At 41.4% G+C, this 26,711-nt stretch overlaps 1 protein-coding gene across 1 annotated transcript in view; it reads right to left on the bottom strand.

The window, feature by feature from the left end:
- Positions 1 to 26,711, bottom strand: part of col25a1 (collagen type XXV alpha 1 chain) — a 134,810-nt gene that overhangs the window by 57,230 nt on the left and 50,869 nt on the right. The window contains exons 3-4 of the mRNA XM_030779491.1: positions 4,887 to 4,931; positions 1,187 to 1,194 (exon numbers count right to left, since the gene is read on the bottom strand). Of these exons, the coding sequence (XP_030635351.1) occupies positions 1,187 to 1,194; positions 4,887 to 4,931 (53 nt within the window). The remainder of the gene's footprint in view (positions 1 to 1,186; positions 1,195 to 4,886; positions 4,932 to 26,711) is intronic.

The following is a 26,711-nucleotide window of genomic DNA, read 5'->3' as shown; positions in this document are numbered from 1 at the left end:
TTATAAATACATTTTCCTTTATACACCGTAACTGTTTATTCACAATGAGTAATGTAATCAGCTAGTTGTGCATGTGGAACAGAATCTATTTCTCTCAGTGTGGTAAATATTTGAAAAATTTCCATTGTCCCTGTCTTTTATGTGGAAAACATGGAACAATCCATTTTTTTCCTCCCTCTCAAACTACAAAAATATATTCCGTATCACACACGTCCAAGATAAACTCTTTAGCTGACAGCCTGTCAAAAGAAGGCTGTCGACCCCAGATCCCTAATCTTTCCCTAAATCCTTCCAGAAGTTTCAGGTGTTGAGTGTGGGTGTTTTAATGACTCCATGAATCTGACTGGACGCACCGTGACCAGCGGTATGACTGACAACTGCTTATCTGAGCCCAGGAAACTGATACGGCAAACCCACCTTTATTACCTGTCTCCGCTTTCTACCTGACCTCAGAAGTCGGTCAGAGATGAGGAGAAGAAAAATGGATGAACTCGCTGTTTTCAGGGCAGCTCTTGCCGGCATAGGCCGTCATACCCACTCGATCGCACACAAACTCTATAAATTATCTTAACAGAGCGCACACGGCCCTCTCTGACCTCGGTAACAAAATTCCGCTTTTTGACTGTCAGAGACGCTAATGGTTAAATATGAGCTTGTCTTCATCTGTGCTAAGTCCATACGTTTTCCATCTGTGAGGTGGAGGGACTTCTGTGATCACTCGACACTTAATGAAGTGAGACACTCTTTTTTTGGTATATGTTGCTGCCAGTGACCCTGTCTTTGAGAACTCTAAGGGAGAGTTATAAGAAGCCATGGTCTTTTAGATGAGACGGGAAGTTTCTTCATAAGGGGAAAGCGTGGGTAAAAATATCATTTTAATCATATAGTCAGATTACACAAGGAAACTGAGAGGGTTTTTTTTTGGTCATGGATGAACTTAAAGCCCTGATATTAGAGCAGATTTACTAGATTTATCACTGAATCTCTCTAAAGCAAAAAAAAAAAAAAAAAGGCTTAGCACGGGATGCTATATAGTGGGAAATGAAAAATAAGCTCTACCGGTAATGGCGTCTCTGGTTAACAGTTAAGTAAATCACTCAGTACTGCCTTGCAACAGGATCAGAGGTTTTTTACCTTCAACAATAGCTCATGCAAACCAGTTTCAGCTTGTTGCCATGGTACTTACTGGGGGTCCTGGAAGGGCACAAAAGAGAAAAAGAAGTAAAAATTACAACAAATTCATTGCAGGTGATAGATCAACAACACATTCATGTAACATTGAGACACACACAGTAGCTGGGTATATAAAAGTTCAAAGTGATGTTCTAGAAGTATCCCTGATACAAGCATACCAAAGAGGAAATAAAGATTAAAAAAAAGAAACCGGCAGCTTCCGGATCATCTCATTTCAATGGCACCGAAATCCGGGCATAACATTTCTTCGTAGGTGCCAAATGGCACCTTTTATTTTTAACTGTGGCATTTAAAACTGGCATCGTGTCAAAATGACCATCCCTGTATCTTCTTTCCTAACTGTTGGCCAACACTGCCAAGCTGCCTTGATCACATGACTGGATTTTTCAGATGTGTCTTCCGTTTCAGAACCGCAGGGGTTGCTGGCCTCCTTGTTAAAAATGTCCCCCTGCCTTTTTTTTTTTTTTTTTTTTGTGAGGTGATACTCATGTCCTTTCCCAATTAACCTCACTCAAATGATCCTGCGGACCAGGGCTCAACAACATTATCAAAAGAGCTCTGCAAATCATTTTACCGCTTTTGTTCCTATTAGAGCGGTGCAGCTGCTCCACCTGAAAAAATACGATTTTTTTTTTTATGAGCTTTTTCTGTGTTTTTAAGTTTTCTTCATGTGGAAGTTAAAGTGAAAAATCACTTCAGCAGCTGTGCTTTAAGGAGCATTGACGACACTATACTTCACCTCCACTGTTGTTCAAGGTTCACTGAGCAGGACTTCTCCTTTCATAACTTCACATTTGCAAGATAGATGGAACTTAACTAGCCTTAAAAAATGTCAGAGCAACATGATGGTGGACAGCATTCAGGAGCAAGTGACAAGAAGCCCCACATTGCTATTCCATTCATAATCTCAGCGGCTCTGCTTAAGCCCGGCTGTGAATTTTATTTCAGCATTAATGAGCGTTCTCCTCTAGAAACCTTTTTTCAGTTTTGGACTACGCCTAATTTGTGTACGAAAACCTTGCACTACTTAAGTGAACTCGACTGAGCATGGTGAAATTTTAATGAACTTATTTTAACTTCCTTAAGGTAACTCAAAGGACTTCATTTTGATACAGGTTTTGACAAACAGATCCGGGTCTCGTTCCATTTGCTGTCATAGGCTTAAGAGATTCTGATCATTGCAGTGCTAGTGCTCTGAGTTCACCCTATGCTGTTGAGGCTGAGTGTCACCAAGTCTTCTTAAATGATCAATGACCGCCTTTGACAGGTATGCCCTGTTTCTGATCTTGTGAAAGGACAAGTCATTATCACCCTGGGACATGACAGGAGGATTTTGGAGCAGCATTCTGCACTGACAGCTGCTTGTCTCCAATTGTGGTCTGAGTCCTCTATGAAATTTCATTAACTCCTGGAGAATAGCAATTGCTGTATTTGATCACTCAGTTAATTTTTGCAACCCTACGATTATGCTGCAACTTTTTAAGCTTCCCCTGTGTGTGTGTGTGTGTGTGTGTGTGTGTGTGTGTGGGTATGAGTGTACGAGTGAGTGTGAATGTTTTTCCTGTGGTCAACTGGCCATACATAGAGGATCTGGGAGCTACACTATGGAAGTGTTTAACAACTCATGAAAGAGCTCTGGCATATCAAGCCCCCCTCTCGTGTCAGTTGCTGACCACTGCCGTCCAACCCAGCTTTTTGCCACTGCATCCTCCAACCACCAGCCCCACCAAAGGCTACAAACACAAATCTAGCCAAAGAAGAAACTATTCCATTCTACAGCCCTTTCACTGACACTAGCAACTGTATGTTCCAATGAAGTGTCACTTTGAGCTGTAATTCCTGGATAAACACATTGGTATTTTTCCAGTTTGCTTTCCCCCTTCAATTAACGGGTTTGTCTGGGCCCAGTTAAACCAGATGAAAGATCATTCTACGTACTCAGACGGGCGACTGGTCTTGCCCTGGGTTTGGTGTTTCTCGCCCTAGAAACACTGTGACCAGGCAAACACAGATCTCAGGTTGTGGAGATCCGGCCTGCATGCGTTCCGCATTAGCGGCTATGGTTGAAAGATGTTCCCTCCCTCAAAATAGCAAAAAAAATAAAAAAATTCCCCCCTTCTCCACAAACGTTGATGGATGCAAAAGAGAGATTTTTACATTCATTCACTAATCAAGGCTCCATATGCTTGACCCAGAGATTGTAAAGCGAGGACATGCTACTACTCCCATGCATACTTCATAACATTTTATTCCAAATTTTTACCCGGCTTTATAAAAAAACTTTAAATTTCCAAAGTGACCGTGGCGTTCAATTCTTTACGAGGGGAAGCCTGGGACGAGTTCTGTGTAATTCCAACTGGACCAGTGACGTGGTCTTTAAAGGTGAAGACAAAAATGTATCATTCACATTTGTTTTGGCTGAGATGCATGACCACATCTGAGGATAAAGTATGTGTGGCCCTGGAATGAATTTCAGACCAGGTCTTTGGCTCAGTCTGTAGAAGGGCTATAACAGCAGGACGTAGATGACGTTAACATATATTTTCTGACCCGTTACCTGTTGTCTGTGTTATGTCTTGATAAAACTACTCTATCATCACACCAGTCTTGTTGGAACAGACGTCTTATTTTTGTCAGCGGTCAAACGCTGCCTTTCATGATCCAGAGCAATAGAATTTCACTACTATGCATTTTTCTTTCATGGAATATTGAGGCATCACTCTTGTGTATGGGAGTTTAAGTTGAAATCCACACCAACTCCCCTCTTCTGTTATTTTCTCCCTAACTGGACATGAGATCACTTGGCTATTTAGACCGTTTCAAATGAATTGAAAAGGTGATGAGGAGTTTGCATGCAAAAATTGGAAATTGGGTCCTTTTTCCGGGATTGCGTTTTTTTTTTTCCTTGGCATGAAAGCCATCATCAGAATGAACAGTAATAGCAGCGTCTAATCCTCCGCCGTCTCTGTCACTGACTCTACTCATTTCCTTTCCTCCAACGTAACTGCTACACGGTGGTTCAGACTCACAGAGAACGAGAATCCTCTTTTACACGCAATCATTCAAAAGGCTTACGTTTTTTCGTGTTTTTTTTTTTTTTTTTCTCTCTGTCTTGAGAATAACATCTTTGGTCCAAAAGTATGGCTAATTAGTCCAGCCTTAATGTCTCAGCACCAAAGAACCTGAGGCTCCACTGTCTATTATTTGGACTATTAGCCTTCCATGAGACATTACAGACGCGTAGGACGGAGATTTATGTTTTTATGCATGTTAGTTTGATCCAGGATCCATTTCACACTGTCTGTGGGTGGGTTGCCACTGACACGTGTCCTCCAGAAGGGAGCTGGGCCCAGTTGAACAGGATTCGGTGGGCTGGCCAGGATATCCAGTTCTGACTGGAGGTCCAGTAAAAACGGATCTGGTTGTAATGGCCAGTATAACGGGCCCAAGTTATTTGGAATGTAAGTCTGAGGGCATGGGTTTTTGATGCCCGCAGGTATTTGAGTAACCAGGCTTTTCTCTGTAGCTGAAAATTTATGGAAGAGGTGGCGTGAACCAACATATTTGGTGGGGTTATGAATCGTCCTTTTCAAGTGTCTTTTAATGTTACTCTCCATCACAGAACTGCATACATTCTCAGACTGAAGTCTAATGCGTTTAACACTGTGCGCTGAGCATGCAAACACACTCACCCGGTTCTCCATTGCGTCCTCTTCTGCCACGCTTTCCTGGTGGACCTGTAATTGTGAGAAAAAGGCATCGTTTTGAGATTCTTCTCATTTCGTCTCGACTTCCTCTTCAATATGCCTCAATTTTATCTGCTACTAAGTATGTGGAAAAAAAAAAAAGTCATATCAAAGGGTTCAAGCCATCTAACGAAGGCAGTTTGTCTAGAACATAAAGGTTGTTTCTGGATGCTTTGAAAGAGATCTAAAACTTTTTTCAGTAATTTAAACATTGAATTAGGGAGATGGGGCACCCTGTAATGTCATAAGAGCACAACTTTTCATTCCCTCTCACATCATTTCATTTCATTTCATTTGTTATTTTTCAGCATCACTGCATTTCATTTTAATTTTGTTTTTACAACAGTCATTTTCACTTTGCTTTTCGCAGCATCTATCTGCCAGAAGAGTAAAACAATTACATGTGCTGTTAACTTTAACAGACTGACCAAGCTACTTAAACATGCTCTAGAGGTCTTAAGCACCGTGAAGGGTCCCCCTCCCTCTCAAGCACTGAAGAAGGTGTTTTCTTCATCTCTTCAGTCCAATATAAGCACTTTTATTGCGGTAGATGTATGCGTAAATGTAACTTTATACCACTTTTATACTGGATTCTTATTATGCTGAAAGATAGCCTATCATATTGAGATGTTATTACCATCACCCTGACAGAAAGGTCAGCGCTAGATCTATCAAGCCAAATAATCTGGCCAGAGATTTGACCCGTGTCTCATTTCAGAAATAATAACGTGAACATGCAGCGGGCAGGCTCCCTCGTTCATTCTTTGTTATCAGTCTGCCTATGATTCGGAGATTTATTATTCTAGCAAAGACTAAGATGATTAATCTGTGTAATCAATGGTGGGCTGTGGGTAATTTAGTGAAGGTCAATGCAGCTCAAAACCTGTTGTTAATTTGCTAAGGTGTCATAAGTGATTGCTTTTTCGCTTCGCCAAGCGATCGCTCTTAGATTTTAGGTTTCTTTTTCAGATTCTGACACTTCATCATTGGACGGGAACCAGCTACTGAAAAAAAAGTGATTTGTGGATCGGGCCTGTCCAAATTGCAGTATCGCAAGTGAAAGACAGATCCAAAATCCACCACCTTTTCCTTCGTGGTCTAATTGGCTTTCCATCCTGTATTTATAGACTACTCCTCGTCTCTTTTGTGCCTGGCATGCCGCGAAAGAACAATGAAGGTTTTGTTCGAGAGAGACGGATCTCGACAGCACCATTACGCAAAGACTTATGACAGCCGGGACACAGTACTGACTTTCAATCTCATCTTTACTACATTACTCTGTGGCTTGTTCATTCCTCTTGGATGTTACTGCAGTTTGGAGTCAGACCAGCTCCATAGCGGTGCCAACCCTGCTTCTAGCGCATCTCACATTGGCAGAGCGCTGTATGTGTGTCTGCGGCCTGACAGGCGCACGTGCGGACTGCCGCCTGGAGTGGAAATCCACTTGGAAATAAAGTATTAGAGAACTTAGCTCAGCGGGGCTGAGTGAGAAAGCTAAGTCAGTGAGCGTCTTCATATTTGAACAATATCTATGCTCGGGAGCTGAAGAGTTGTATTCAAAATTTGCTTTGGTCACTTCGTATTTTGTTCCCCCCTTGAATTCAGTTTGGTCAACTGCGCTCCCATAATCGCAACGTGTGTATGTCCCTAAGTTAGGCGAATGCACATCAATGCAGCATGCCAACAAAAGCAAGTCCGTCCGTATCGGTGACAACAAGCCATTAGCAAATGGCAGGATGCCACTAATAAGCCGTGCTATGTTTCATTCCGTATTTGCTTTGAAATGATACATTCTGTCCTGATCATGTGAAGGGAAAATGAACAAGCACTTTGTATTGCAGAATGTAATTTATTCCCAATCTTCCTCTTTTATTAAAATTTGAACTATTTTAGAATGTGATCCCAGACTATGGTTTTGCCCCCTCCCCTCCCCCTCAAGACACAGCTGTGGAGCTGTGTCTACCAATTGAATTTGAGATTTTTGTTTTGATTAAATGATTCAAGCAGATGTATTCGAGGAATGCCCATTTGATGTTTTGCAGTAAAACTGACCAAGGTTTTAATCATGAAAATGACTTTTGAATATGAGCAGTCACTGAACTGAGACATATGTGTTCAAAAACACTTGTTACTCGTCTAAAAACTTGCCCTGCAAAGTTCTTTCACAGTGAAGACTTTGCAGCTACATACCCCGTAATTTTCTTGCCATTGTGAGAAACGAGAAATGGCTTTTTGAAAATTGCAACTACACCGAGCCTCACCCCCTCCCCCCCCCCTCCCAAAAAAAACCATATCAAACCTTTAAGGGGGCTCTCTTCAAAATACATTATATAAAGATAAAGATAATCAAACTCTGTCATCGTGTCATTTTACACTTATAAATATTCAAACTATTCGTCTAGGGTGAATAGTTTGAATGGTGAATCGTTTTTGGGTGCTCTCTTCAAGATTTGATACATTTTTCTGATGCTCAGTATATACAGTTGAAATTTCATTTAATATCAACAACAAGATCCATAATGCACGCTTACGTCTGTGACTAAGGAGCTCAGTTTTATCACACTACTTTTGCTCTGTGGTGAGATTCTATTATTACAACAGATAACACAGGTTTTACAAAAATCACAGGGGTTTAAGTTGACCCTGTTGTTTAGGAAAATGCCTCTACCGCTGCCAATTATGTATTATTCCAGGTTCATTTATCCACGATAACTGCAGTTGTTGCTCATATATTTTGTATTAAAGCTTACTAAACAACTTTATTATAGTAAAGTTGTACGTAAGCTTATTAGATGCTGGACCGTTCTTTTAATGCCCTGTTCTTCGAGAGATGAGGAAAATGGAAATCTACTCTGCGCTCCGCATTCCACAACCTCCCATAAAGGTCCAAGACACGGAACACAGAAACAATGACAACAGAACACTAACTGCTTTCACTACCACTGCACAGCGCAACGCAATGTCCAGATATCCATTCACCAATGCCCAAGAGTGCTGTGTTAACATTTTCACATAGCCGGCTGCTTAATGACCGTGTCATTTAAGAAACTCTGGTATGGCTCTCCTTCTCCATGTGTCCCTGTTACCAACTGAGGATCTGTTTTTCACATTACCCCATGGGTGCTCTAGGCTTCTCTGACTGATAGTTTCACAAGCAACCAGCGAGAGCAGGTCTACTTGTTCAGCGCGGGGCTCATTAGAAAGCCGTCTCTCTGGGTCGTTTATTGAACATCATCTTAATGTAAGCGTGCTCTGAGGAACAGGGCTGTTGAGTGAAAAAGAAAAAGGAACTCTGAAAAGGCAAGGATTACATGATGTCACCTGAACTGTACAGGTTCAGCACGTTTCCAAAAAGTTCTTTTCGAAGTGTTCACCTTCAGAACCTTGTTTTTGAGCCTTGAGTTTGACAAGGTATATTTTCTGAACGGTTTCCAGGTTTCTGCATATTTTACATAAACAACTGAAACACAAGCATCCTGGAGTTTCAGTGGTCTGCTTATCAACTACAAATTTGACCTGATCCGCAAACTCACATTATCCAGTTCACAACATTGTACATCATGATCATAAAGAGTTAATTCATTAAGATAGCGGTCGTTTTGGTAAGACATTTCTCATACATTTTATGAGACATTTTGACAAAAATGTGTATATGTTTAATTCAAGTGCCAAACTTAATGACCGTGAATTGATGAGCGCACAAACTCTTGGTTGGAAGCAGTAGCTTACATCATACACTTAGCAAGTCACAGTTTATGTCTGCCCACCCCCGTTTTTTTTAGCGACCTGTATTATCTGGCATTTCGACGTTTTCAGAGTTTAAGGGCAGAAAATGACAGTCAAGGAGGCAAAGACTTCACAAAAACCTAAAGCAAAAGACTTCTTTTTTGTCTTCAGTGCATTAATTTCACCTTTCCAAAGTGACCCTAAACTCTTTGACTTCTCTCATATTTCACGAGGTTACTCTGTGTCGTATCTGTGGATCTTGAGTCGGATCAAGTCTGCTCTGCTTCCAATCCATTCAAAAACAGTTTGAGTCTTTTATCAGCTGTGGGATCTGCTGACTGTCGCCACTAAGTCAGCGAGTCACTGTGAACTGTTGTCTATAGTCTGTGCAAGTCACTGTTATTCAAGTGATGGGAGTGGTTATCTCTCAATACAGGGAAAAGCATGTTTGGCTGATGGGGGAAATTTTGCATGAATTTTCCTGACACTGTTGATAATTCTTCAACCTTGAGTGACCTGAGAAGACTGCGGGAATGGAAATGGAGAAAGGCAAACAAGCAAAAGGAAACAGACAGGTCGAGTTCCTAAATGAGACAAGAAAAGTAGAGGCAGAAAGAGAGAGAGCCAGAGAGAGAGGGAGAGAGAGAGAGCGAGAGAGAGGGAGAGAGAGAGAGAGAGAGAGAGAGAGAGAGAGAGAGAGACAGAGAGAGGATAAATAAACACCAACTGGTCTTTTTAAATAATGTCATCAAAGTCATCTGCCCGTATTATGCATTGTACCCATTAATTATGTCATAGAGATCTCGCCATTTCAATGCAAGCTGTGTTTACCTCGCTTCTAGATATTTAAACCTACATCCACACCTAAAGTTTAGCTCAATCCTAGGTTGTGGTCCATTAAATCACTTCATGATAACCCCTTACAACAAATTCAGCATTTCTCCACTAGACCTGTCAAGTCACAGCAGAACTTCATCTCTGATGCCGAGCTATGACAGACAATAAATTCATCATTAACAGGCACTTTTTGAAGCTTTGTGGTTGCTAGGTAACTGTTACAAAGATTGTAACTGACAAATAAATGCACGAGTCGAGAAACTATGGTATGTTGGCGCAATGAATTTATAGTATGGCCAAGGCGTTGAGAAATATGGTCCTCCGGAGTTGACTCTTCTACACAGGTCTCCAAAATAAACTTGTGAGGAGGGAAGAAGGCTGTAAACCAGTATAAGGTGAGCCTGTGTGTTTGTGGGCGTGTATCGTGGCTCATCCGTTAAGTACACAGGTATGACTCACTCTAACCGAAGTACACGCACACACACACACACACACACACACACACACACACACACACAACACACACACACACCCACACATTGACACACAAGGCAGGCGCTCTGCTCATACACTGTTCTTGGTTTTAAGGCATGGAAATGCACATGTGTCTTTATGAATGACATCAATTAATTTTCCTGTACTTTTCTTGTTTGGATCTGAAACTTCAGAGAGTGCGCTTCTCCTGAATGGCCTCTTTGTTTCTCCTCTTCCTAAATATATTGTTATGTCTAGCCTGCCTCACTGTTTATGGGCCTTTTAAGCCAAGGATGATTGGTAGGCTTCAGTTTCATTCATCCATTTATATAGAGCAAATTTGTGGCAAGTGGCAAGATTCCCTGATTACAGCATGAATCAGAACTAATGAACAGTTACAAACTCTAACGGACGCTGACTGGTTTGAACCTTGTCACAAGCAAGCCTATTTTGGATGGATTTGTCGAGAACAAAGCACACGGCTTTTCTCGACAGTTCTACTCATCATTGTGATGTAATCAGAGATTCTTGTCAACTTGTCACTCCTCAGTGGAATGAATGTTCTCTGAAGACACAATTCTCTGAGCATCATCCAAGAACAATCTCAAACTAATTCCGTTAAGTGGCATTAATTAGGTATGAGCCTGTAGCCAATTATAAAACAAACTAATGATCCGTGGATCTGCATCCGTCCCTGACTGAGTACGCCCACAGTCAAACACTGATGTTCTTCAACACTTTATAACTCATGACTGGATTTATAGAAACTTGGAGAACACGTCTCCGTTGAGCACGAGCATAATTCTGTGGCTTTTTTTTTTCTTCTTCCTGTTGCTGTTTTCTGATAACTCTAGTGTAGCGATTCCACCACTTTTAGCCCCATTAACTGTGTGTCAAGCAGATTGAATCCGATATTAAAAATGCATTTTCCTAGCTTTGAAGCAGAGGAAAGGGCAAAAATAGCTCGCTCTTCGTGTCATGCTAATTAGAGACGTTTAAAAATAAAAAAAAAAGTCAGCCGTGACTGCTCTTTTTATTTATTTATTTCTCCAATACGGTAATGTTGTTTCTAAACCCCTGCAAGTCCACCCCACCCCACCCCACCGCCCCACATTGTATCGGAGCGACCAAGACATAAAGGGCACATACTTCTTTGTTTTGCCAAATCTCCCACGTGGGCAATTGGCTGATATTCTTTCCAATGCATGTCTGATAGCGGCTGACTGGACCTGATCTTCGTATGGAAAATGAGGTCCTCACACAAGGAAGCAATGCAAACGAGAGGTCTTTTCATCGCCTCGGGAGATCAATGTGTTTTGCCTTTGGCAAGGCCGAATGCTGGGTTACTTGAAACCCACACGGCGCTCACTCCACTACATAATTACCCTCCCTACAGAACCCGCTGCGGTCCAATTGGAAGCAGAATGCACTTCTCCACTAGTGAAGGTCAATAATAAGCTGATCGATGGCCAAGCTGTCGCCTGGCAGCTTGAGTTAAATTAATTCAGCGAACTGCCTCGCTGTCTCTATCAGTACTCTCAGCTTTGATTACAACCCTGTCATAGGTGGGACAAGGCACGTGAGCAGCTGTATTGGCTTTGTTGAACACTATTAGCTCACGTGCGGTGCAAAGATTCATCTCAAAAAGCACAGAAATTCAAAGAATGCACTACTCAATGCACGAGGTATGGCTTTCATAATGTAACTCCATAACTGTGATTTTCTTGAATCACATTTTGATGTCTTTAACATTCATTTTTCAATATGCGTTTGTAAATTCACCAAACCAAACTCCTTATAAAAAAAAAAAAAAAAAAAAGGCATCAGAAATTCCACTTTCTATTAAAGGAACGCTCAGCTCTAAGTGGCAGTTAAAAACATGTGATCTAGGTCACCAAAAATTGTATGTCTGAAAAGACACTTGTAATGACCAGACATGGGACTGACCTTTGCTTTGACATCGATACTTCCCAAGAGACCAAGTCGCTAACCTGCTGTCCACAAAGGACATGTAGACAATTGGTCAGACAGATGGTGAAGTAGGTACTGAAGGCCATTTTCTTCTTTAGAATCCCCACTACACCTACTAAAACAATTGACTCTTGTTCAAGAGGCAACAGTTGGTGTGTATTACTATGTGGATACGTTGTGTGTGTGTGTGTGTATGTATTTGTGTTACAAAAACTGCACCGGCAACTATTTCACACAACTGAAGGTAAGTGAAATTCTTTTCAGAGCTTTTCTTGAGTTACTGATTGACAATGGAACACATACTTTTCAGATACATACTAAGGATCGGATAGTGCGTGCTTTGAAAATGTGATTGCTTATCCATGTTTGATGTGGCTGAGCATCTGCTATATCAGGTAATCATTCTAAGTAGTAATGCTATAGCTCAGTCTTAGCATAGACATGTTATGACTCTTGGCTGACCTTACACACTCTCCTTAACCCCGCAGAGGTGCGTGTGGATGTGCGAGATTTGTCGCTGCATCTCTCAGTGACATTGGAAGTTACAATGTCACACACAATATTGCAACACAGGATGGAGACATATAAGATATTCATAGAAGGACAACAGCTGCTTAGAGCTTAAGGATGGAAAAGTGTGACCATCCTGGTTTCTTAAAAAAAAAAAGGCGACGAATATTATGTTTACAAACAGCAACAAATGGGAGATCATTCACAAAGGACTATCATAAGCGTAGTAAGGTCATATGAGATAGCGACCGTAACCCCATATCCGTTCTGATGAGAACATCGTTTAGACAGCTTGGGGATTTGAAGACCAGCTGTTGCTGACCAGCTCCAAAGACGTTCTTAGACACCCTCCTCCCTAACAAGACTTCAAACATATACACTCCTAAGTAGTAGCAATTATCACTTTTCCCCACTTTAGCCTGATCTCATCACTCTATTTTGACCATGTAAACGATCTCTGTGCTCTAGAGTATCCCTGTGATCTATTCTCAAGTTATGGCTGTATACGGTTCCCAGTCTATATCCCACCTTGTTCCTCAGTTCCAGTTCCAATATCAGACACCCAGGTTCCCAATTATCAGCTTTGGAATGGCAACAGGCTCGCGCGTACATGCTAAAGTGATCCCTGACTCCCTTTGCATCGCTAGTCAAATCCACACACGCTTGAATGACTCACACAAAGATTTACACCTCCATTAGCTCTCTGGGCTTTGTTTATGTGGTGAGAGGGTAAGCAACAAAACCTACACGTATGGCTAAATGTATGTTTCCAGTGAAAATTTCAGCTAGACATCTTGACAAAATGTCCTCAGCAGAGCAGCAATGAAATATAGTACGACAGTTTGAGATCAAATTGTCATTCCTTTTTTCTACAGCTGGTTACTTAAAATGTATTTTTATTGAGAGGTGATTTGTGTTACTATAAACAACTGTACTGAACCACTATTTGGACCAACTGTTTATAATGAAAACTGCTTTTAATCATTGTGTATCATTAAATGATAATGTGTTCAGGCAGATGACCCGTACACCACACGAAAGGGGTCAGTCAACCGCTTCATAAAGTTCGGTGACGACAAACAATGCCCACTGTAGCAAAGAGAGCTTTTATGCATTTCAGCAGGGACTGAAGCAGTTGCATTCGGAATGTGTGCTGTACCTTAGTGCCACCAATTAAACCCTCTGTCAGCTCTAGATTCCCTCTCTTTGAGCCAAAAATAACAGTTCGCTCAATCAACTGAGACGTAATCTCATTGTCAGTGTCCAGTTGACACTTGGGGATGTGCCTCCCCTCTCCACTGTGCCTGAGGTCATTTCTGGCAGTCTAGCCAGGGATGGAAGAGTCTGTGGTGGATAATTAACACAAACTGCATTAGAGTATTATAGCATTTGACTCAACACTCTCCATAGTGCCCTCTGTGCACTGAAGTAACATTTGATAATGTTCCACATTCTACACAGTCTGCCCAATTTACTGAAAACCAAGCTAACCCGAATGGTTTCATTTCTGGCCTCATATCATAATACTTTTCTCCAAAAGTATGTTATAAATTTTCAATAACCTATCAATAATATGACTCGTAACTGCAATAAATTCCTATGTAAATTTATTCCAGAGATTATTCCAGCATTTATACCCGATTAAGCGTGTTCCATTTGAAGACTTGCGCTGCTTAGCAATCAAGCATAAATCTTTTTACAAGCACTTTACACGTGTAAAGGCCAGCGCTGTCATGACCCATTACTTGCAAAAAAACCCACGACTTGCATCCAGGGCCGTGGATGAGCCTCTGGTGAATGCTGAAAGGCCGTAGTGTCTGAGGTGCTCCTCAACTTTCGGGAGTGGAAACGAAAACAAAGTGTCATCGCTGCATCGCAGCCTGAGTCCGCTGACAGTCGGCCAGCTCTCCGTTTATTTTCCCTTCGTTAAGAAGCACCTCCACGAGTTCCTCTGAAACCCTCTGTTTGACTACCGTACCTCTCAACCGTCCCCTAAATCTTCCCTACTGCCTTGCACCTGTGTTGACTTCAGGGGCAAGAACTTGGGGCAGCTGCTTTTTACCACTCCCACCCACTTGAAACTCAAATGCGTAGGATTAATAGAGATAAATCCTTCAGGAAAAAGTATGTATATACTGCTTATGCTCACTGGTGTACTTTTTCTCAGTGGAAAAAAAAAAAAAAAAGGTTGGCTGGCAAGTGCACCTAATGAACAAGCTTCTTGTTTTCCTAACCTCTGACAATCTTTCCTCTAAAACATTTGCAAAACTAATAGACCTGTAGATTGCACCTTTTTTTTTTTTTTTGCAAGCCATTAGTTCTCCCAAATGAAGACTATACGTGAATGGAGCAATCACGTAACAATAATAACTCCCAGGTCCTTCCCTGAAGCAGTGACTTATGCCATCAGAAAATCTGTATAAATGTACTTTTTTTCTTTTCTTTTCTTTTTTTTTTTTTACAACGTCAAGGCAAGTATTAAAATAAACTTTTTTTTTTTTTAACGCTTTGCTACTCCAGGGCCATAAACACATACGAATGAACACAAATCACTTTGTTTCCAAAGAAATGCTTGTATTGTATGACATAAATTTCTCCCCTCATTTATTCTGTAGCTCAGGCTGGCAGTACAGGTAGGATTTCCCTTAAAGTAGTACCTAATTGTCACATGAGACTACTTTCCTAAAAGCTGTAGATTTGTGAGGTCAAATTATACTGTAAGGATGGTGACCGTTTTGCACCCTGTCTTCAAGAACCGTTTAGTCAAGAGTGTCTAGGCATAAACTCTGCTCATCTCTAGGAGTGTTTTGGACTCCAGGTGTGTATTAGTCCTCAACATAATGTTATGACACACTGTCTGAACTGAGCGTAACTAAGTGGGTTGTGGACTTGCTGTTTTGTTGTCAGATACTCTAAAACACTCCTAAACATCAGACTTCGGGTTTGCCGGAGAAAAAGTACAGTGTTACAAACTGTTTGTTTCACCTAGTTGGAGAATTTCACAAAAAGCTTAAGGAACCGTGAAACACCTCATAAATTAACGCTGTAATCTTTGATAGGAATTTGGACACACTTTCACACTCTCTTTATGATATTAAGTCTTGGCTCACAGAACAATCTAAGATGAATCACAGCTCTTTTAGATAATATAAATTGTTGCATTTGGCTTTTGTCTGACTTCATGTTCTGAGGCAAAGAGAGAAGGCGCTATGCTTGTTAAAAGGAAATAAGCCCTTTGTTTTGAAAGCTTGCGGGACATGGACAAGCCCCCACCCCCCCAAAGTTACTCTGACAGCACATCAGTCAGACTGACCAGGTCAAATGTCACAAGAAGCTGTGGAGATCTTTGGTCCCACTGGGATGTTCCTGATCTTCTGGAACACATTTGCACGTGCTGTTGGCTAATAGATACAAATAGTCTCCACATATGCAGTGTCCACATATGTGTAGTTTGAATACAAGCATGCACAAGCACAGCATTGCATTGGTTTATCATCAACGCTGCTTATAATCAACACTACAATGTATCACAAACTTTCATCTAAATAAGACTGAATCTTATTTCAGGAACAGGTGGAGATTGAGACCACAGCTCCATTCTTCAACAGGGACATGCATAATGATGTATTTGCCAAACGTTAATATTGCACTTGGCTGAGCTAACATGTAATTCAAGTCTGGCGCGCCTCACAACATTCCCATGGGAGCTTATTTATATATTTAATCTGTGAAGTGAACTGAGTTAGATATAGTTAAATGTATGAATGTATGAGTACATTTTTTCTTAACCCAGAGAGAGAGAGAGGGAGTGAGTGAGAGAGAGAGAGAGAGAGAGAGAGAGAGAGCAGCTTCACTTGGCATTGATCCAGTTTAAATGAACTTGAAATTTCGGTAGTTCCGCAAGCGCAGCGTAGAGCATTTTCTTGACACAGTATCGGTTTGGCAGGCATGTGACAGAACCACCACGTGAATGGGGTGGGGGTGGGGGATGGGGGGCACTTTTGGAAGCAGCAGTAAGTGATCAGATATGGCTAAACGTTGTGTAAGGTCTTCATCTCTGACTGAGCCCAACAATCATCTTCTCCAGTTCATGCCATGATGAAATGGATTCCAATGTTTAGACTTGCTATCTTCTCCCAATGGATTCCACACAGAAAAACACATTTTTTTCATTATATTCATTTAGTCTTTGCTGAGTGGAGATTTCAACGCTTATTGCAAACTTCTTTAGCATTAGGAATGAATTAAACTGGAGGGTATACAGATAAATCTCCCAAGAGGAAATGATGGACGAAAGATGATGTAGCATAGGAGCTTACTGTATAAACCAAGCAGGAGCTAAAATGAAGATTTTGGGGGGGGGGGCGGTGGATTATTTATTTACAAACCTCCATTTCACCAGAACATCTTCACACTGTGACATACAAAATGGTGTATGTTTCATCTGCTTTGTATACGCTAACAGAAGCCTCATGATCTAACTTTGTGTACACCAGTTGCTTTTAATCTTCATAGTTTCGTTTGAATAAATACTCTTGCTTTTATTGCAAGAACAAAGCTAGTGCTGTTCTTAGGTAGAGCTGTTTTTGAAAATTAGGAAAAGGTGGAAGATGAAAAAAAACCCTAATTGTTCTCAAGTAACACTGAGTTGAATATAGTGAATGTACTCATGTCATCCTATTAGCAACCATTAACCTCCTTCTGGCATGTAAAGGCCAAACAGTAATTCAGTAATTTTGTTACAGATATTTAGCAAGGTCTCGGGTTCGATTCCCGGCCGGGTGGCCAGGGTCCTCTCTGTGTGGAGTTTGCATGTTCTCCCTGTGTCTGCATAGGTTTCCTCCGACAGTCCAAAGACATGCAGGTTAGGTGAACTGGAGACACTAAATCGCCCCGGGTATGAATGTGTGTGTGAGTGTGTCTGTCTGTGTGTCTGCCCTGTGATGGACTGGCAACCTGTCCAGGGTGTTTCCCTGCCTTTCGCCCTATGAGCGCTGGGATAGGCTCCAGCACCCCCTGCGACCCTGATTAGGATAAGCAGCATAGATAGTGAGTGAGTGTATGTAGGTGTGTGCGTGTGTATATATATATGTGTGTGTATATATATATATATGTGTGTGTGTGTATATATATATATATATATATATATATCCAGATTCCCCAAAAGGAAGACGGTGTTAAATCTTCTCCACTCTACAGTGACTGACATACTACAAGGACAAGAAGTTTTGCCTCCCTCAACACTTTAAGCAATTCAAGGTCATGTCCTTTTCATGTACACATTGGAGAAAAAAAAATGCTTTTGAGTAGTATAGCGTGTTCCTTAAACTTAAAACACAAAAGAAAGTTCTAAGCTTGAAATCTCTCACACTTCAATCACGGATAGCTTTTGACTCCCTCATGACAGCAGAGTGACTGCTCTCGTAACACTCCGGTAAATGCCAAAGCGCCCCCATAGTGTTAAAATGGCATACACTACAAAGTCTATTATTACATACATCCCAAGCGAACTTGTCACTTTGCTGTAGTTGTGGCTGGCAGATGAAAAAAACAAAAACAAAAAAACTTGCAAGTCCGTTGCCATGAACCTAACGAAGAGAAAAGCTGTCTGGGGGACAACATGAGAAAGCTTCAACTCAACAACTGGAAATCTCTTATGTGTCTTTACTTTATGGTTTAAAAAGCGCAGTGTTGGCAGATCAATTCTCCTCCAGCTCCGCTCATTCGCACAATGCTTGTCATGCTCTTCAGTCGCCTCAACCACATAAAGTGCCAGTGATTGCTTGGCAACAGCTTCTTTTTGTTTGACGACGGCCGTGCCGCGACCGCAATCCACTTAGCACCCGCGCTGGCACCCTGCCCTCTCTCAAATGCCACTTTATAAAACCTACCCACTGATACACATGGCGAAAGGCAATCAAACTGGTAAGCAAATCTGTCACAAATATGATGACGAGGTCAAAAAACACTGAGTTTTCCATGTTTTCTATTATAAAACGAACAAAAGAGATGGTCAGCGAAATTTTAAGATCAAAGCGTAATTTGTCTTGTTGGAACGGTGAAATGTTCCCAAGCTTGTAAGGTCAAAGATCTCTCAAAAGGGTTCCAAAGCGCTTTGTAATGTTCAACCAAAAAAAGCTACAATTAGGTCATACAGATGTCGACATAGCCGTTTCTAAAACAAATATAATTTTCATTAAATTAAGCGCGCTTTTTTGATCCAGAGCCACGAGTTAGAGAAGACCAATAAATAGCCTGACTGTGTAACCTCCAAATTTCATCCAAATCTGATTAGTAAAGAGGAGTTTAAGATTTTGAAAGTAGATAGTGGAAGGACAGTGTGCAAAGGTACAAACTTCACAAGACAACATCAATACAAAACAGCTTTTTTGGTGCCGATGACATTTGATCCAGACAGAACAAATATGTTTACAACACCAGCATCTCATTATTTCGTTAGGAGAAAAAATGTAGCTTATTGCACTCAAACATATGGTTTTTAAATGTCCTTGTCTACACACAGGTGAAGTATTGAAGTGGTCACTCATCAAAAGAGAGTCTAGAATTCCCTAGTGGCTTGCCTGTGTTTAAGCCACAGGTTACATTGGACAGTATGTTGGTTACCACGGCAACGTTGTCACTGGCCATGGGAAAGTAATAACGTGCAGGGTGTTGCTTTTCCTGTTCCTGTTGAGCTGTGTGTGAAAATAAACGTGATATAAATCTAGAATCGCTTTTCTCTCCTCTTCCATGCTATCTTCATTTACTGAAGTGTCTGAAAACTCTTTCCCACTTGCTTCTATTAAAAACAACCAAGAATTAAGAAAAAAAATGAATCATGCACTCAGAAAGTTGATATGCTGCTAAATATCCATGCAGCTTCAGAATTAAGCAGAAGGTATGCATATCAATGAGTCCACATTTGACTTTTAGATGGTTGGAAAAAACAAATACATGGTTACTCTCCCTGTTGTCTGAACAGCAGAAAGCTTTGAATCTGCATCAAAAGCCTGTTTGGAGGCAGGTTTAAAAAGCAACAGACATACATTTTGGGTCATAATGAATAATCATAGCATTCAAAAATTAATGAAATGACACTAAAACCAAAATCAAAATGGAAGTAGACAAAATTAGATTAGATTAGATTAGATTAGATTAGATTAGATTAGATTCTTATGTTGTATGTACAGCTGAGCCATTAGTTCTGTACGACGGCTAATAGTTCCAGCATTGTTTACCCATTATGGCAGATAACAAACAAACAGTAGGACAAAACGAGAGAGGAAAGATAATGAATCGACTGGAGGAAAATTCTAAACAATAAGCAGTAGAGACACAGAGGTGTCGACCATTACTCGCAATCGGAGGAGGTTACGGTGTTGTAACCCCTGTCCTAGGCAATCAGTGATGGTGGTAGGGGAATTGGCCTTCTGTTTTCAATCAAATGTTTTGGTGGTGGGTTGGGGGGTGGGGTAGGGTGGGGGGGGGTGTGGGGTGGCAATCTGTCTTGGTGAGGAAGGGGAGAACAGACTCCCTCCGTTCCGGCAGCAGATGCGAGCCCGCAGGCCTCTCGGCGGAGGCCCGTGCCAAAATGCTGCTGGAGGAGACCCTTTGAAGCCGGCCTCACCAAGCTCTTTTACAACCCCTGCCACAATAATTCTGCAACAGCGGTTTACACATAACCTCTGATTAAACAGAGGACTTTATGAACGCTAAGGTCTCGGGCTAATAAGTGGCCCGCCGAGAGCCAAGCCAAAGTTTACCTCAGTGTTCACTGCTCACTCGCTTTTGCCTGCAGTAAAACAAAAAAAAAAAAAGAAAGAAAAAAATGTACTCACTCCTCCTTATTACCAGGACGTTAGCTTGTTAAAAGGGCCTAAAAATGCCAGATCGGTTGTAACATGGCATGGGTAGGGGGGGTGGGGTGGGAGGAGGCCAAAAAAAAAAGCCTCATTGTTGTGGAAGGTTGTATGCAAAAGGAATGGGAAAGGGGAGATGTGTAATGTGATTCATTGTAATGAGTGGGGAATGGCCCCGGGGTCAGCTTGTGGTTATCTGTCTCAATCTGGGCTGTGTTTCTCTGAACTCTGATGAGCAGAACATCTGTGCCCAAACCTTTGTCTAACGCTGATACGCTCTCGGATCGGGTCTCCGGCGCTTCATGTGAAACAGACCGGTTATTTTTCTCTGACATTTATGGCGAGACTTTTTGAGCGCATGGAAAGGGAGATTTTGTCAAACTGCGCCTACCCTCGACGTTCCTTCCGACGGGGAACTTCATGAGAAACGGCTCTTTGTTGACTACGTTCATCCGCCGTTCGTTCTAACTTGGGCGGCGTACCAGGACGCTTACACGGTATATGAAATATGACTTGTGCCAGCCGTGGCACGGGTGGGTATACGATGTAACATTGCACCAGTGTGTTATGCCTAGTGCTGGCACATTGTGTGATGCCACTGGGCCATTTTGGCTTGATTTGTGGCAGAGGGAAACAGGCTTGAGCCAGTTCAGTGATGCAGAGGAAAAACAGGGCGGGGAGGCTGCGAAGTGAGTCTGCAGGACTCCACAAACCAGCCTCGGTCCACCCTGTTTTCGTTCGGTCCACCCTGTTACTGACTAAATCCCCGACGCTGCTCTGGAAAAATATGCCAGTCATTCAAATGGCGAGACCCGACAATGAATCCTGGGCTTTCTCATTCAGCGATCGTGGCGCATCTGACAACTCTGATGTTATTTTTAATATGTAACTATGAAGGATCATCCGTTTAATACGCTTTATGCGCCAATGCTTATTTATTTCACAAATTTGGTAAAGAAAGCAGTACGATTACTGTGATGACCCCGACAACTGATCCTAAAAAAAAACAGCAAGACAAGCTCCGCAGGAGGCTTTTATTACCCTTTACATTTTAACGTGAACGTTCGCTACGTCGCAGATCAAAAGTCTGCCACAATATGATGTTTTTGAAATCTGGAAGCTTTTCAGCGCCATTTAAATCTAGACTGTTATCTCCCATGCACTCCCATACCCCCCCCCCCGTAACTGTGGCTGTCTGAAATGGTCCATTAAACTTTAAGGATGCGCAGAGCGGACTGACTGATTACCTGTCTTGGCGTATTTATAATCTGCAGCCCTTAACTGTAGAAGACACTTCACAGGGACAGGAGAATATGCTGAAGACAGGTGCTTCCTGAAGGAGATGAGCAGCTGGTCAGAGGAAGACTTGCTTTTTTTTTTTTTTTTTTACTTTTACAGCCTTAAGCTGTGTTGATATCAATGTCATTTTTAAAACGAGTGTCATTGACAGGTGCTGAAAGCTGGATGTAGGCAGAGGTTGGCAGGTCTGCAGACTGAAAGGCTGGGTGCCGCGGTACTTCCGTGTATTTATTTCACAGCAAAAGTTAGTTTAAAAAAAAAAAAAAAAGTGTGTGTGTAAATGAATATTTTCTCTCTCCCTTTCAATCTCACGCTTTTGTGCCCCGTCTTAATCCTAAATTGCACGCAGAGTTTGCAGAACTGATCAAAGAGACATACATTTGTGCCACTCATGTCATACAACATTTTAGTTCTCTCATTTTTAAAATACGAAAACAAGGTTATGCTCTAAAATTCCTTTTTGTAATTGCCACTAAAGATAGATATATTAAATGACACGTCTTGTGGAGCGCGGTGATTCAGTTCAATTGTTATAGGCAATTAAAAGCTAAGCTGAAGCTCTGTTTATGTCTAGACACTGTTTAACTCTACTGGTGAACACTTCTGATCGCGATCAGCTCTTTTTTCCGTTTTCTTTTTTTCCTTCCTCTCTACGTGGCACGGAGCTTTAAACCTTCCTCGCTCAAAGTTCACACGATTCCAAAGTCGATTACCAGTAACTTTATGAGTCAGCCTCTGTCTGACCCTCAAAACGGTCGTGTTCAAATGAAATGCAAATCAAAACGCAGGCACGTTTCTCAAGCAGGACCGGACCGTAATAAAATTTCAAACGGTCGTCAGTTAATTATGCACGGACCAATTAAACGGGGGTGAGGAGCTCAACGATTAAAAGTGCTTTCCTGGAGACTGAATTAATCTCCTCGTTCTCCTCTGGCCCTTATCGCCCACCTTCGTGAACCGGAGCGTGATTACGACTCTAAGCTAAAATGCTTTAAAGTGCAATTAGTGAAGAAACAGTGACAAAGTTGGCCAGCTTGCATAACAAGTAGATGCACTGGGGAGGGCCGTCCAGGTTCCCTTGACTGATCAACACCAGGACTATTGTTTCTCGGCCCGGTGTACAGGACCCCCAGCCCAGTATGCTTTTGGTTTTGGTTCTGAGTAAATACACCTGATTCAATCAGGTTAAGATTCAGTGTATCATTTGAATCAGGTGTGCAAGTGTAGAGCTGCGACAAAAATACTCGTGTGGGGTGTCTTAAGGGCTGTGTTTAGAAACTGCAGTGGAATGGCCAAAGAATTCCTCACTACGGTCCATAACAAAACATGCATCGTCCAGTGGTGCTGCTCTGTTTGAATGTGTCTGTATATCTGTGTGTGTGTGTGTGTGTGTGTGTGTGTGTGTGTGTGAGAGAGAGAGAGTGTGTATGTGTGTGTGTGTGTGTGTGTGTGTGCGTGCAACGTCAAAAGGGGAGAAAGGCAGTGAGAGATCGACAGACAGAGAGGGAGAGAGAGAGAGGATGACTGACAATTGGCATGAGCTGTTTTAAGTTTCGTTTACCTTATTTTCAGAGTAAAATCTTTTGAAACGTCTGACTTTAAGAATCATGCCCTTTCTGTCAATTTGCTGAGTTTTGTCATTTCAAAAACCTTCATACAGCACATGAATTATACTCATGAAATATTGAAATCCAATCCAATCTTCAATCTCCATCCAAAAAAAAAAAAAAGAATGAACCCAAATTTAAGGAAAATGGGCTGTCTCTTCCAAACTGACTGACTCATAGTACAGTCAGAGACATTGTTGCCTTTGTTTAAAGCCATACACATGCTTTGCATTAACATTTTCAATGTAATATTTCAGAGGTATGTTGTTAAAGAAGGTAGAGGAGCATCGAGCCTTTGGCTTGAGTAGCGTACAGTTGCCAGTTGTAATTGTTTGTTTGTTTACTGCTAGGGATGACAAGCCAAAGCAGTCCATCAATGTGCTTCCCACAACAAAGTACTACGGAGACCCAAGAGGAGCAAAACTCCAAGGGATAAAGTCATTACCATTCTACCACGAAATCTAGGGGTACGGTGTTGGCTAAACAAGATATGTTGAAAGGATACTCTACTGCCTTAGGACGGTAATCGAGAATCTCTGCTTCAGAGAGGAATAAGAAGGGGAAAAAAAAAGAGAGAGAATGAGAGAGACAGAGAAGGGAGATTTAGCAGAGTGGGTTAGACAGACAAACATTGATGAAGAAGGAAAGAGTTGCATGCAGAAGGAGTTGACAGAAAAAGGGGAAATATTGGAAAGGCGGGGGGGAGGGGGGGTGTAAAAAGATAAACAGAGAGAAAGTTGTAGGCGGTCTAAAGCATCTCATTATTGTCATTTCCATCACAGGGAGCCAAGTTCAACAGACAGGTCTAATTTGCCAATTGGAACTTCCTGCTCCCTTTCACTTAGCTTTTGAAGAGCTAATGTTTTCTTTTCCAACCCCTTCACCACCAACTCCCATCTGAGTCTACGGACCTGAGCATCATTCCATCCCAATTTCAGGACATTCCATGTTAAGAGCCACCTCTTGACAAAGTGATTTGTTTCTGCAGGCTCAGTTTTAAATTCCCATTCACGGACATCCCAAACATCCTAAATGGAGTTTTGATAAACTAATATCTTAATGAGCCTTTGCATGGATCTCACTGATCACTGGAACAAGAACTTTTGACGGGCGATTTACATTGGAACTACCCTCAGGAAAAACTGGTTAAATGGTAGCATTGGTTTAACTGAAGGCTACGACTAATGTATTACAGAAATTATACCCAAGAGCGTTCAACAAATGAACTACATAGAACCACTGTGACCATGCTGAGAGAGAGAGGCAATTAAAAAAAAAAGAAGAAAAAACTCACTGACCATGACGTTGCAACGGAAATTAATTATCTATATCTCTGTTTGCCATCCCATTAATTTCCTCTCTGATATTTCTAAATTGAAAATGTTTCACTTCTCCTCACTGTTCTCCCTGAGTCATAACAGATATAGAAGTTTTATTGAAACTTGTTATCACGCTCAAGATCTTGAGTCTGCAGCGAACGCTAAGTTTTGGCAAGATCCTAAAACTACTAAAACCTCTCATGTCCACATAAACTCTCTGCTTTGGTACTTTAGACTTTCCTTCCGGATCCAAAAATTTGAAAATGCGGCCCAACAAACAGCTTTTTACAACGGAGACAGCACCGCCGCGGCACAACCTGTCTAATGATGGACGGGTTCTTTCTCAGTCTGGGAAGAACAAGAGAATTCTGGCTGCTTTCAGGGTTTAAGTTCAAATTGGACTAAAATTCTACTTCCAGAGATCTTCCAGTTCCACCACTGTCTCTGATTATGTCTGATTTTTTTTTTCCCTTGAAATTGTTTTCAAGAGATATTTGATATATTAATGTTGTAAAGAAATATATGACTTTTTCTTTGATGGACGGAACGGTAACAACATTAACAGTTTATGAAAACGTAACTGTGCACTACCCTTGGGATGCAATGAAAGCAAATTCTCTCAAAGAATAATATAACAGCAGACAGGCCAGCAGACACGAACCTGTCAAACTTTCATAATCTTCACTACTTCAAAGGTAGTAATTTGTGCTAGATTCATGTCTTCCACAATGTACGAAATGGTGTAAAATTGTCATGGCCTCAAAAAAAAAAAAAATTGGATCCAATTCTCGTCACTTAGTAAGCACTTTAACAAAAAATATTTCAACACGTATGAACTTTTTATGGTCATAGCTATTTATTTAATATCAATTATTGCTGTTGAAACACAACCCCAAATAAACTGGCTAGTGTTCAACCCTAGTTGGAACACAATGCATTTGTTCTTTTCATTTAAATGCATCAATTAACAGCTAGATTGGGTTGCAAAGTACAGAGCTCTAAATTGGCTTATACTGGCAGTGTTGTTGAGATGAAAATACCTACTGGGCATTGTCAAAATAAATCACAGTCAAGTTGGAGACAGAATACGGTCATGAATGGACTAAATTAATTGTATAAAGAGGCAAAGAGCTTTGATTCAAACACAGGCCCAATGTGATAATTGCAGCTAAGAAAAATGTTATTGCATGAAACATGTTGAAACACTTCAGGTAATTGGAGTCATAGCACACAGAGGGACCTGAAGTGGTTAACTGCAGAGTTGGTGAGGTTTACACTGGAGGGCAAGTAGAGGCTTGAGAAATTGGATGAAGGTGGGTATATTTGACTTCTGATTGCTTGGATCCACAGCCTAATTCCACATAGTCCCATGTGGACAAGCTCAGGAAAACAGAGTTTCAATTTTCAAAATAAAAGATCAAATATAATTTTTTCTCCTTCTCTGACAGGTACTATGAGAATCAAATACAGAGTTTCCAAAAAATAAGAAGTCCAGAGACCTAAGCATCCTCAAACAACTGATCACTTGTTTTTTCAGTTACATTAAACATGTCTTACAGGGACTTTGGTTGATCTTCACTGGTTAAAGATGCGAAGTCTAAACATGTAAATGCTGCTTTCTCCAGTTGCTCCAGGATGGCGTGGTATGCAACAAGGTTCTCTTTCACACAAAATCCCTCAAATCTGATCACTTTGGGGTTTAGGAGTTTGCTGTTATCACATGACGACCCCCCCAGCGACTTGTCTCTCTACCCACCTGCACATGCTTTGGCTATTGACCTTTGACCACACAGTTGCAATGGCTTGAACCCCCCCAAAAATTCCCAATGAATGGGTCACTGTCAAGCTGACTGACATTAGCTATATGTGGTCGGCGGTTACTGACCTTAAGTGTGCTGGCCAGTAACCCCCCTCACCCCAGTGCTGATCAGACCGACCATACAGATTATTGCAACACAAACCGTATCCACTCATGTCTTAACGAGTCTGATGTCATCTTTCTTTTTCTGTGAGCGGCTGGGTTCTGCATCGATTGAGCACATACAGTAATCATTCAAAATTGGCTTATATTATTTAAAGATTTAGTTGGACCCCATGTCTTGAGTATATTTATTTTCCTTCTGCTATTTATTTGCTCTGCACTACACTCGGTGGGAATCATATTTTTTC

Source organism: Chanos chanos, chromosome 7 (assembly GCF_902362185.1).
Source record: "Chanos chanos chromosome 7, fChaCha1.1, whole genome shotgun sequence".
NCBI lineage: Eukaryota > Metazoa > Chordata > Actinopteri > Gonorynchiformes > Chanidae > Chanos > Chanos chanos.
This window is presented reverse-complemented; position numbering and strand designations above follow the sequence as displayed.